The 14,086-nt window shown below is 38.0% G+C and overlaps 1 protein-coding gene across 1 annotated transcript in view; it reads left to right on the top strand.

The window, feature by feature from the left end:
• CFAP58 (cilia and flagella associated protein 58) overlaps window positions 1-14,086 on the top strand; it is a 124,089-nt gene that overhangs the window by 42,951 nt on the left and 67,052 nt on the right. The window contains exons 10-11 of the mRNA XM_006166422.2: window positions 9,324-9,485; window positions 10,138-10,284. Coding sequence (XP_006166484.1) covers window positions 9,324-9,485; window positions 10,138-10,284 — 309 coding nt within the window. The remainder of the gene's footprint in view (window positions 1-9,323; window positions 9,486-10,137; window positions 10,285-14,086) is intronic.

Below are 14,086 nucleotides of genomic sequence, written 5' to 3' on the forward strand. Positions count from 1 at the left end.
CCAAAAAAAAAAAACAAGAGGGAGATGAGCAGTACTCATGCTGAAGCCTCCAGCTCCCTGCTTCCACATTAGATCCTAGCATGAGAATATACAGATGGTCCCAGAACTCAAGTTCATCTTGGGGAGCTACAAGGATCTGCCACCCCAGAGAGAACACTGAACTCCCCCTACCCTAAGCCCCAGGCACATTATGCCTTCTTGGAAGCTGAATCCAGCCATTCCCCCCTCACTGACTATCAGGACAGCACCTCTACTCCCTTCTCCTCCTGCTGCAGACTTGGGACTCTGGAAGCAGTTCCCTGTCTCCTGTTGCCTTCTATAAACAGTTTCTCTGGACCTCCTTGAATTGTGAGAGTGGAAAAATATAGAAGGGGAAGCTGATGCAGAGGGAGTCCTTGGGGACTCCTATCTGAGGAAGGGGAGAAGTTGGCATTCCTTTACTCACTTTCAGGCCCTAGGAACCCCTGGTATTCCTGCCTTACTTCCCAGTCCACTTGGCAGGCTTGTGCACACTCAGTCTCCGCTGAGTTCATGTACTTGAATCTCTAGACCCATCCCTGGTTCTAAAGACAGGTGTGTGCTGTCCCTGAATACCTGATCCAACAGCCAAGCTGGCTGACATGTGCAGCCTTACCAACCTCAACCTGCAATCATGGGAGAGAGTGTGCAAAACCCTCCTGTTTTGAGAACAACCCCACCCTGTCCACCTGCAGCAAACTGCCTATAGAGAGGGCATTGGCTGTGAAGAGAGTCAGGTACTGGAGTGTACAGCTTCTTCCATCTCCAGGGATTGTGCAAAAATGACTAACTAAACAACTAGCCACCCTCCAAGTCACAACTCATCCACAAACATATACATTCCTTTTGTGTAAAACTTATCCAAGAAAGAGGACACTACTTATTTTCAGCTGATATTTTCACTCAGCACCTCCCATGGAGGAAGATCTCACTCCCTACACAAGGTCTGAGAAATAAGACATCCATCCTATAGGGCAGCAGTTGCTGTGTACTTGAGGCAATCCATCCATTTATATATGGAGCACCAGATTAAAAAAAAAAATTCAACACAGGTAAAAGAAAAAAATGAAAAAAAGAAGAAATTATTCTCTCAAAGAGAACATGAAGCAAAAACAAAAAACAAACAAACAAAAACCAAAAAACAAACAAACAAAAAACCCCCAAAAAACAAAGAGCAAAACAAAAACAAAACACTAACTCCTCACTAACAACAGATAAAATGTAGGTAATTACAGAAATGTTGGAAATCTATTTCAGAATATTGACTATAACAGAACTCAGTAATATGCAAGAGAAGACAGACATACAATTCCAGGAGATAAAAAGAAATAATGCATGGCAAAGAAGAGAGGGTCAATAGATATCTTTAAAAAGAATCAAACAGGGGGGCCGGCAGGTGGTATGGTGATTAAAGGTGCTGGACTCCCACATGGCTGACCACGGTTCAGGTCTCGGACCTGGTGACTTGCTTTCTCACTTCCTCTCTCTCTTTCTGTGTCTCTCTGATCAAACTGGAAAATAATGATGATAATAATAATAAATAAAGTTAAATAAAATAATTCTTAAAAAAGAATCAAACAGTAATCCTGGAAATGAACACAATAAAGGAAATTTTAAAATTCCATAGGCAGCACCAACATGTAGACTCTTTAGAAGAAAAATAAAATGAAAAAAATAAGAAAGATAACAATAATAAAACAATCAACATGTAGACTATGTAGAAGAAAAATAAAATGAAAAAATAAGAAAGATAACAATAATAAAACAATAGTAAATAAAATAATTCTATTAAAAAGTAAAACAACAACAAAAACCAAAATACTGTGAACTTGAAAACCCACCTTTGAAATAGTCCAAACCATTAGAAAGTACAAAAAAACAATAACTATTAAAAATGAGGATAACATATGGTAGATCTGGAACAACCCTAGGTGACTGAATAGTGACATAATGTATATCTGAGGAGGTGAAAAGATAAGAAAGGGATAGAAAATCTATTTCATGAATCATTAATTCAAAACATCCCAAATCTACATTCAGATCTGGGAAACTGAAAAGATGCCAAATAAATTCAATATATGAAGACCTTCTCCAAGGCAAATTATAATCAAAAAGTCAAATGTCAAAAATAAAAAGAAAATCCTAAAAGTAGCTATAGATAAGTGTCAAGTTACTTAGAAAGTATATCCTGTCAGACTAACCTTGGACCTCTCAACAAAAGCTTTACAGGGCAGCAGGGAATGGTACGACATATTCAAAATTCTGAAAGAAAACACTTCACCAAGAATACTATACCCAGAAAAACTACCCTTCAAATGTGAAAGAAAAATAAAATCATTCTCAGGCAAGAAAAATGGTAGGAATTCACCAATACTGATCCAGCTCTTATTTCTGAATGATTTTTGAATCTACTGAAGAAATTAAGAATGAAAAGTTAAAATTTCCTGAAACAAATGAGAATGAAAATAAAGCATTCCAAAGCCACTGGAATACAGCAAAAGCAGTACTAAAAAGAGTGTTTATACCAATTAGTACCCCCAAGAAAATAATAGAAAGATGGCAAATAAACAGCTTATCAATGTATCTGAAGGAGATGAAAAAGCATGAACAAGCTAAACCCAAAAGTAATAGGAAAATAAATAATAAAGATCAGAGTAGCCATAAATGAAATAGAGAACAAAAAAGTAATGCAAAAATCAACAAAATGAAATGCTGATTTTTTGAGAGGATAAATGAGTGGACAATTAGATTAACTAAGAAACATGGAGAGGAGACTCAGATAAATGAAGTAAAAAACTGAAAAGGAGGCATTACAATAGATAGCAAAGAAATACAAAAGATTATTAGGGACTAGTATGAGTAACTGTATTCAAACCAAATGAAAAACCTAGAAGATATGGACAAATTTCTGGACACATACAATATATGTAGATTAAACCAAGAAGATACAGAAAGTTGGACTAGATCAATAACAAGTAATGAGATTGAATCAGTAATAGCTTCCCAACAAAGAAAAGCCAAAGTCCATATTGCTTCAGTGCCAAATTCTATAAATCCTTTAACAAATAAGTACTATCAATTTTTCTGAAACTATTCTAAAAGACCTAAATGGAGGAAACCTTCTCAAGCTCATTCTATGAAGCCTCCATCACTTTGATATCAAAAGCAAACAGAGACACTACAATAAAGAGAAAACTGTAGATCAATATCCTTGATGAATATAGCTTCAAAAATCCTCAAAACCAAATAAAAAAGCCCCCACGCAAAAAAAAAAAGCAAACTGAATTCAACAGCACATTAAAAAGATTATACATCATGACCAAATAGGATTTATCTCAAGAATGCAAGAATGGTTCAATACATGCAAAAAAGGAATGTAACATATCATATTAACAAAAGCAAGACAAAAATAATATGATCATATAATTGACACAGAAAAAGCACTTAATAAATTGTAAAATCCTGGGCCCACAGGTGGCATGGAGATTAAAGTGCCAGACTTCCACATGTCTGACCACGGTTCAAGTTCTGAACCTGGTGACTTGAAAATCATGCCAGGCATATGTGCATGCATGCCCCAAATCTCAGGAATAAAATGGAGGAGAAAGGATTGTAGCATGGCCTTCCTCCCCCCCGGGGTGGGGGGTGATTTGTGCCTTTCCCTGTCTTTCTCGAGAGCACACATGCCCTATGGGAAATATATATATATAATGAGGCCAGCAGATGGCATAGTGGTTATGTCGCTGGACTCTCACATGGCCGATTGTGATTCGAGTCCTGGACTCAGTGGCTTGAAATTATGTTGGGTACAAATGTGTGCGTGCCTCAGATCCCAGGAGGAGAATGGAGGAGAAGGGATCGTGGCATGGCTATCCCCCAGGGGGGGTTTTCTCACTTTCCCTCCCACTGTCCCTGTCTCTCTGGTGAGTGCATGCGCCCTAAGGCAAAAATCTCAAAAATATATATACAAAATCTCTTCATAAATAAGACTTTCAATATGATAGGTAGAGGATGGCTATTTCTTAACTCAGTAAGAATCATATGTGACAAACTCACAGCCAGCATCATACTCAGTGGAGAAATGTTGGAAACATTTTCTCATAACACTGGAATAAGACAAGGATGTCTACTTTCCCACTCCTATTCAACTCAATACTGGAAGTCCTAGCCAACACAATCAGGGGAAAAAAAAGGCTCAAAGACATCCAACCAGGAAAGGAAGAAGTTAAATTGTTTCTGTTTGTGAATGACATGATTATATACATAGAAAAACTCAAGAAATCCACCAAAAACTTATTGATGTGATAAATTCAGCAAAGTGGCAGGATAAAATTGACACATGAAACTGTAGAATTATTGTACATTAACAATGAATGGAGACAGAAATGAAGAAATCAACTCCATTTAAAGTAGCCACACACACACAAAATACAACATCTAGGCATAAATATAACGAAGTGAAAGATATTTACTATGATGATTATTATAATAATTATTATTATTATTATTATTTACAGGTTTTTGCTATAGAGTGTGTGCACTGGCCAGAAAGACAGAAAGAAAGAAAGAAAGACAGAAACCACCCCCCCCCTGGGGTGGGGGGATAGTCATGCTGCAATCCCTTTTCCTCCATTCTCCCCTGGGGGCCTTGGGCATGCACACCCCCCGGGATTTGGGACTCAAACGGTGGTCAACTACGTGAGAGTTCAGTGACATAGCCATTATGCCAACTGCTGGTTCCTACTATGAGAATTATTAAAAAATGATTTGGGACTCGAACTGCAGTCGACTACATGGGAGTCCAGTGACATAGCCATTATGCTAACAGCTGGTCCTCAAATTCAACACATTTCCTATCATAATTCTAGTGACATTTTTCACAGAAATAGAAAACAATCATAAAATTTGTCTGGAATCACAAAAGACCCCATATTGCCAAAGCAATACGAGAATTATTAAAAAATGATTTGGGACTCGAACTGCAGTCGACTACATGGGAGTCCAGTGACATAGCCATTATGCTAACAGCTGGTCCTCAAATTCAACACATTTCCTATCATAATTCTAGTGACATTTTTCACAGAAATAGAAAACAATCATAAAATTTGTCTGGAATCACAAAAGACCCCATATTGCCAAAGCAATACTGTGCAAAAAGAGTACTGTTGAAGGCATCTCACTATCTTACTTCAAAATATATTATAAGCTATAATAGCCAAACGGCATGTTACTGACCCAAAAACAGACACATAGACCAATGGAATGGAATAGAAGGGAATAAAACAGAGACTCCAGAAATAAACTCAGCAACATACAGTATACTGATTTTTGAACAGTGGTCACAAGACAATTTAGTGAAGAAAAGATAGTCGTTTATTTTTTTTTAAACATTTCTTAGGAATTATTTATTTAATTTTATTTATTCATTCGTTTATTTTATTTTGACTAGACACACACACACACACACACACACAGAGAAAGAGAGCGAGAGAATGGGAAAGTGACCATGGTCGGCCATGTGGGAGTGTCCAGCGCCTTAATCACCATGCCACCTGCTGGTCCCCAAGAAAAGATAGTCTTTAACAATGGTGCTGGAAAAACAAACAAACAAACAAAACAATGGTGCTAGGAAACTGGACATACACTTGCAGAAAAATGAAATTAAATCCTATCTGTCACCATTGATAAAAGTTAACTGAAAATGGATTAAAGAAACATAAAGCCCCTAGCTATAAAATATTAGAGGAAAACAGGGAAACACTTCAAGATGTTGATGTACACAAAAGTGTTGTTTTTTTTTTTTCTTTTCTTTTCTTTTTCAATAGGGCACATGCATTCTATGGAGAGAGACAGAGAGAGAGAGCCCACCAAGGGGAAAGCACATTCCCTTCTCCTCCATTCTCCTCTTGGGATTTTGTGCATGCACACACATGTACCTGATGTGCTTTTCTTTTTTACCAATTATTTTGTTTAACTTTTTAAAAGAATTATTTTATTTAACTTTATTTATTTATTTACTTATTTATTTATAATTTGGTCAGATAGGGACAGAGTGAGAGAGAGAGAAAGAGAGAGGGAAAGTGAGAAAGCAAGCTGCCAGGTCCAGGACTCGAACAGCTGTCGGCCACATTGGAATCCAGAGCCATCAACCACTATGCCACCTACTGGCTCCCTTCATATGCTTTTCAAGCTACCAGATCTGGGACTCAAATCATGCAGTCAGTTTTGTGGGATCCAGCCACCTTAACCACCACACCACCTGACTGACCCAAAAAGATTTTTTAATAAGTCCCTTACTGCAAGAGCAATAACACACGAAATAGACAAGTAAGAGTCCATCAGGGTTTCCTTTTTCATAGCAAAGGAAAAATACATAAAGAGACAACTCACAGAATAGGAGAAAATATTTTTAAACTATACTTCAGATAAGGGATTGACAATCAGAATATATAAATAACTCATATAGCTCACCTGCAAAAATTCTAGTAATCTAATAAAAAATGAACAATTGCTCTGAGCACACAGCTTTCAAAGGAGAACACAAATGGCTAAAGTGCATATGAAAAAATGTTCAACATCTTATCATAAGGGAAATGTAAATTAAAGCTACAGTGAGATTTCACTTAACTGCTGTCAGAATGGCCATGATCAAGAAAACAAAGAAAAAATGCTGGCTAGTTACAGAGTAAAAGGATCTCTTGTGCACAGCTGACGGGAATGTAAATTAGTACAGCCACTGTGGAAAAGAGTGTGGAAGTTCCTCAGAAATTTAAAAACAGAACTACTGTATGACCCAGTAATTTCATTATTTTACACACACACACACACACACACACACACACACACACACACACTTATACCCAAAGAACAAGAAATAATTTAGTTGGAGGAAAAACACATCCATATTTATTGCATCATTATTCAACATAGTTAGGACATATATTTAACCTAAGTTCCCAAAAATCAATGAATGGATGAGAAAATGTGGCACACACACACAATGGAATACTACTTGGCCATAAAGAACAATTAAATCCTGTCATTTGACACAAGTGGGCAAATCTAGGAGGTATAATGCTAAATGAAATAATCCACACTATAAAAGATAAATATTATATATCCCCATTTAACATATACCAAATGTCTGTACTCTATGCTGGAGACTGAAAGACTTACAAGCATATAAGTAGAAAGAGTAATGGTAGATATCAGAAGCTGCACAGGAGTGGGGTCTGAATGGAGTCTGGGAAAAACATTTTAATGAATACAGGAAGGTATGTAAATAAAGGGAAGAGTTTATGGACCAGTGCACTACAGCAGATGGAAAAAAATGAACATTCAATACATACTTCCTAAAAACAAGCAACCTCCTTCAAAAAAAAAAAAAAAACTAGTAGAACTGTTATTGACTGTGCATAATATAATGCTGTGTACAATGTTCAGTGAAAAGTATATGCATGTACCCTTGATTTGATTATTACACACTGTATGCATGCTCTGGAAAACCATTCTGTACTCTACAAAGATGTACATCAAATATATGTAAACCAAAATTTACAATGAAAAAACAAGCAAAATAATAGACATTGAAAAGGCATTTACTAAAATGTAATCCCTTTCCTTCTTAAATATCAGTATGGAATCTTTGATGTAAACATATAAAGGATAAACATCTTAAGCAATCATCATGAACTCTGATGGGCTTCTCAGAACGTGTTTTCCGAAATGCTAATTTCACAAGTGGAAATCTTATAGTGCAATAATTTGGGAACATGTTACTCACAAGTGGTTCACACCTGAATCACAACGAACATCAATGTGTCAAAGGTCTAAGTGGTGATTCTTTTCTACCTTTTGGTTTTAAGTAAACTATCACTTCCTCAGAGGAATTTTCAAGATTCTTCGTTTGGCCAAACTTTTGTTTGGCTTCTGAATCTTCTGATAGCCCCAACTGTGCACTAGCTTGTAAAACCCAGTTTTAGGAAAGAACCCCACTAAGTTAGTAAGAATTCCCCCAACCTTGTTATCTGATCAGGTTCCTCATCCTCCACTATTCCCTAGGTGATGTTTGACCACCTTGGTCTATCCTCAGTAAGAATCCTGCTAAGTTGACTTAGCCAGTATCTTCCCTTAGCCTTGATGGTTTTTTTTTTTTTTTTTGCCTTGATGTTTTCTTTTGGTAAATTTCCAACCACTGATCCTCACACTGCATCTCCCATTTGCCCCTAGCCCAGGCTGTATTTGGAGTTGATCCCAGTATCTCTCTCCCACTGAAAGAACTTGTTGCCAGTGGTCCCTGTGCCTGTCGCCATGGTCCTGAATAGAATAGTCTTCCGTAATGCGCTTTAACAAACATTCTTAAATAGTTTTTTGCTTTAGCAACAGCCATGTTATTTCAAGTATGTCCCCTTTCTTCCATTCTCTGTCATATTGCTCGACTTTCTTCAGTTGTAGCCAATAATCAAGAGAGCAGCACTAAAATGCAGTGAATCTTAAGAACGTTCTCTGTCTGTGTACTATGATTTACACCATAGTTTCATAGATTTAATCAGCTTCCTCGACTAAAATATTTCGTCTTAAGGAATTTTTAAAGACCTTGTTTTTAAAAAGCCAATTTCTGCAAATGATTATGTAATTTATACTGTATGGATTGCTTTTTGAGAGGTTCACAATGGAATTTCAAGCCTCGCTGTTTCATACTTGCAAAAAAGGAGGCAGTCGCTCTTGCACCGTATCTTTCCTGGAAGTGCGTTGTGCACAATAGAACACATTTTTATGTAGTCCTTTGAGTTCCCCTGATGGAGTGAGTTTGACATTGGCAAGACAGCATTATGATTGCTATCAGTGTTCAAAGGCCACTTCACTTTCTCATAGTTTACTTTATAAAGCGGCCCGGGTGGCCAAACAGCTAAATTATCGCTTATCTTTCTTAGCGCTTTGTGTTGAGATCTGTTTAAGCTGTGGCTTTTCTACCCTTTCTTTTTAGTGTGTGGGTGGTTGGGAGAGGTTTTCAGAATTTAAAGAACTTATTTTTTTCCTATTTTTTTTTCATCTAGTGGTCACAAAATAACCACGTTAAGCCTTTATATTTGAGCAGAACTCTAGCATAGATAAAAATGTATGTTTGCCCCTAATCAGCTGGGCTGAATTTCCATGTTGTATGCAGTAATTCCAACCATAGTTAGATTTTTCTCATAGCTAGCATCCCTATCAGCCCCCTTTAGATAAAAAAAACCTCCCTGTTCCCCAAACTAAGAGTACAGATGGGCAGTTTGACCATATCCATATACTTCTTTCTCCTCCAGGTTCTCATGAACATGGAAGACATCAAAGTCCGTGAAATGCAGATTTTTGACTACAGGAAAAGAATAGCTGAGTCAGAGACTAAGTTAAAACAGCAACAGAACCTGTATGAAGCTGTGAGATCAGACAGGAATCTATACAGCAAAAATCTGGTTGAGGCTCAGGTAAAGAATACATGTTTCTTTATATTTTGATTCCTCTCTGCCCTGGGTTTAAAGCTTGCCTGTTATCTTAGTGGCAGAATTTTAAAATAGATCAAGGAAGAAATTTCACGGAATTCACCTGAAGAAGAAGATGAATTTAGGTAGAACCTCAGGTTGTTTGAAATGGAAATGAAACAACTTACTAGAATATGATCATGGTCCTACTTTGAATTATTATGTGGGATTACCATTCTCTTCTTTCTAATTTTTCAAACTGCTAATAACCACCGTGACTCGGGGGTCAGCCAGACTGCAGGCATTTAATTGCAGAGCTTTGCTTCGAAATCTTTTAGTTAGAATGTTTTTTGTGCTTCCAATTTCTTTTGTAAAATGAGTAAATAAAATGTATGTGTGCATATTTGCAGCATGCATGTGTGTGTACGCCATATTCATTCTGTATGTTTGTATATATCTCATAAAGCAGTTCAAGAGTTAATGCTATAATGTCTTTGATGATCACAAGAGGCAAAGGGATAGTCTAGTCATAATTGCTCAAGAGACCATTATTTTGAGAGTATGTCTCTTAAAATCTCTTAACTAGGTATTGAATTTCCATAGAGACAAAGATGCCTACTTAATTCACTTTCAAACATTTCTTCTTTTCTTTGGCTAGGATGAGATAACAGAAATGAAGCGAAAGTTAAAGATTATGACCCATCAGGTCGATCAGCTGAAAGAAGAAATCTCTGCTAAAGAGTCAGCCCTTGTGAAGCTGCATCTCGAACACCAGCGGATAGAAAAGGAAAAGGAAACGCTGAAGGTACACATGGCATAAGAAGTGGAGTGGGCACAGTGCATCAGCCCACTGGGGCAGCCTCCACTTTCATTGACAGCAGCAAGAAGCAGGTGAAATAGTCAGGGCTGCCTGTGGTCACTGTTGCTAGTTATCCAAACTGACTCACACAGACACTGGGGATGAGCACTACCATCTCCAGGCCAGATTCCTTACAGACTGTGCTTCCAGGAGGAACGGGCGAGCAAGGCAGTGAACATGCACGCACACCTAGCTTGTTTATGCTGGCTATCATACATGAGTGGAAGAGAATCTTGCAGGCCCAAGAAGTTCTTCACCTCTCAGGCTTCCCATGGTTCCTTTGCACACACATGCCAAGTTCAGACCTTGTGACCATACTCCCTCCCCTCTTCCCTACCCCTAAAAGGGCTTCCTGGGCCCTCTATGGGGGATGCTTTGCCCCTCTGCTCCTAGTCATTGTTTACTTCATGTGCATGTGAATTTTCTGCCTGCGATTCCATTAACGACCAGAGCTTTATCCTCATTTGGTTCACCCTCGACCGGGTTCACTCTCCTGTGTGCCTAAGAACATTGTGGTTGCTCCTCCAGGTCACCTCCACCTCTATATATCTTGCTAAAAAAAAACCTTTTAAATCAACTAATTTAGAACATCCTATTTCTACTAACACAATATAAGGGCCCTTTCTAAGAATACATATCAGGTAATGACGCCACTTCCAATCCTTTAATCAAGTATGTTTTACTATGCACGTAACTAAACCGAATGCATTTTTTCTTTTCTGTTCAATCCAACAGATTATCCTTCTATTCCATTTGATCAAAAGGAACTTCTGAGAGAATGATGCCATTTTTATTGTGAAAATGTGTGGGCAAAATACTCATGGATGCTTACGAACCATTTGCAGAAACCATTTAGAACAAAATTAGAGACAGATTATTATGACAATAGGATTCTGTTATTTGATCGTGGGCCAGCAGAGACTGATTTCTGCGCTCATTAGCTTTCAAAGATAGTCCCTGTCTTGAAAACGTCATCTAGCATTGGACAGATTTAATGCCACATTTCCTTGATTCTAAGATGTCATAGATTGAAATATGCACTCTCAACTTAATAACGGGTTTTGTCAACTTAATGATAGGTTTTCGTGGAAATAGAATTACTACATTAAATTAACTTAAGGCACATTTGGTTTGAGAAAGATTAAGCTGTAACAAAAGTGCCCTTGCAAAAAAGACATGGCAGTCGATATATTTACCTGTCTGTGACTTTCATTTCTCCTATTTCAGCTCATGATAGAAAAAGAACAGAAAACTCGGGATTAAAATTCTGCATTAAAATTTATTTATACCTAAAGAAACATACATGTTTTCTAAAATTTGAAAATATCCCAAATCTTTGTCCCTTAGTTTGAAAACAGAGTTTTATGCAAGGCAGTTTGTTCCACACTGGAGCCTGCAGTGGGATGGGGTTTATTTATCACTGAATGAATCAAGAGTGTCTTATTATAAACATTACTTGTCCCAGAGGTCTCATGGACCATGTTAGCCAGTCTTCAACATAATCCATTTCATTTGGTGTATCATCTCTTTCTCTGTCAAGGATGAGATTGATTTTCACCTCTTATTTTCCTAAGTAATGCTTTATTCGAAAGATTATTAATGGGGCACAACCATTGCTCCATAACAGGTGTATAAGGTGGAACAAACTGCCTTCTACAAAATTCTGCTTTAAAATAAGCAGTATCCTTCCTACACAAAGGATCAATTATTCCCAATACCTTAGAGTTTGACTTCAGTTAATATTTGTTTTGATTATGCCTTTCATCATCAGGCAGCTGTACATATAACTCCAAAGAAGCATCATAATAAAATCAAGGGCAACAGGGTTCTGTTCTTTGATCTTGGGCCAGCAGAGTTGGCAGCTGGTGGATATGAAAGAAGATTAAAAGGCTTCTGCTCTGAAGAGTCTACTCCAAATTGGGAATCCCAGGTCTAGATGGCTTTGGGTTACCAATTATAGGAAGATGATTGCTTTGGCCTTAATGTGGAACTAGGATACCTTTTTTTCCCCAGCAATTCCCATTAAGGCAAGAATGAGATACAGAAAAAGGATGCCTACTGATTTATTATTTGAGGCTATCTAAGGCTGACTTGCAGTGGTGCTCTGAGTGGATAATTTTTGCCTATCATTAAGCTTGTTTGACATTCCTTAGAAAAATATGACAGCTCAAATGTTGAGTTTCAGCCTCCTGACTTTTTAGCATAAGAATTTGAATCACTTTCCACGTTGGTCTTTGGATTTCATGCATCTGAAGTTTGCAAACCAAAACCCTGAAGGAAAGGGCAGATTTTCTAGTAACTTGGTGCCAAAAACCATTTATCTTATTATTGTGAGTTCTATAAAGCTATGTGGATACATACTTCCTGCTAGAGGAGGACCCCTTAGCCTCCTTGATAGACTGTGAGTTGCCTACTCCTCTCAGATAATAGATGATCAGTTGTCCCTAGTAGGTCATCCTTGTTCTCATTCATTCCTCCTATCAGAAAAATCCTGCTCTTTCCACATTTCTTTTCTTTTTGCAGTTGCTACTAGGCTCTACTGACTCTTCAGGACTCTAGAAATTGTCAGCACATCATGGTTATGACAGAATGTCAGTAGTTCTCAGTAGACATTGCTGCCTCTGTGTTCATCTGCCCATTGTGTCCCAGTCTTGTTTCATCAGCACTGAAGGAGCCATCTCATTTGGAGTGTCTGCCTTCCAGTCCTAACAAGCCTCCAATTCTGTCTCATCACTTCCCAATCATTCCACATCTAGCTGACAGCACTTTGATTCTTGGTGAATAATTCAGTAGCAAATTCTCTATGTCCAGAGCTCAGCACTGCATTAGGGACTGGCTTCAGGGCACCGTATCCTTTTACTGAGTGGACTCTGTTCGTGACATGGATGGGCAGCAGTCATGCATGAGAGAGAAAATAAGCCTAATTATTCTTGTGGCTAGATGACTTCAGATGGTCCTATTTGTTTTGCTAGATATAAACAGATGACTTCTATGAAACTCAATGAATGTCAGGGTCATGTATGAACAGGTGAGGTTCCTACGAGTATGGCTCTTGAGACACGATTTATGCCTACAGCCAGATTAGATGCTATATAGCTCATAAACACCTATCACACAATTGGATAATTGTGAAAGCAATGACTTCAGGTCCATTCTGCCATCTCATTATAACTCTGTGCCACCAAGAACACGTCTATAGATGCAGAAACTCCGGGCCCCACCTATGACATTGCTTGATGGCCTTTTGGGTGCACAGCAGTTGTTACCATCTTTCCTAGGTGAGACAGCTCAAATTTATAACTGCTAAATGCATTAGACCCGAGGTATTTTGTTGATGTTAACATTTGCTGCCAACGTCTAATGCCACATCTTGTTTACAGCCCATAAATTTATGACATAAGGAGACCACTCAGAATTTTGATATATTATGAAAAAAGTACCCAGCGATGCCAAACGCACGGATGGTTTTACATTTCAGACAGATACTTTTACACACCGTTGATTGCATTTTAATATAACAGGGGTTTCATTTTGTTCTGCTGATGGATTCCGATCAGCTTTTGGCACTTAGGAACAGGGAAGTGAATCTTGTACATCTGGGAAAATAAAAGTTTTATTAAAGAAAGCATGAGCCAAACAGGTATTTTATTGCTGTGTTCACTGTCACCTTTAACAATTATAGAAATAGAAAGCCTTGGTCTTCATTCTCTTTCCTAATAGGTACCTCCTCCCCCCCCCCCCCACCCAG

The sequence above is a fragment of the Tupaia chinensis genome, unplaced genomic scaffold (genome assembly GCF_000334495.1).
Source record: "Tupaia chinensis unplaced genomic scaffold, TupChi_1.0 Scaffold144255_1, whole genome shotgun sequence".
NCBI classification, from domain to species: domain Eukaryota; kingdom Metazoa; phylum Chordata; class Mammalia; order Scandentia; family Tupaiidae; genus Tupaia; species Tupaia belangeri.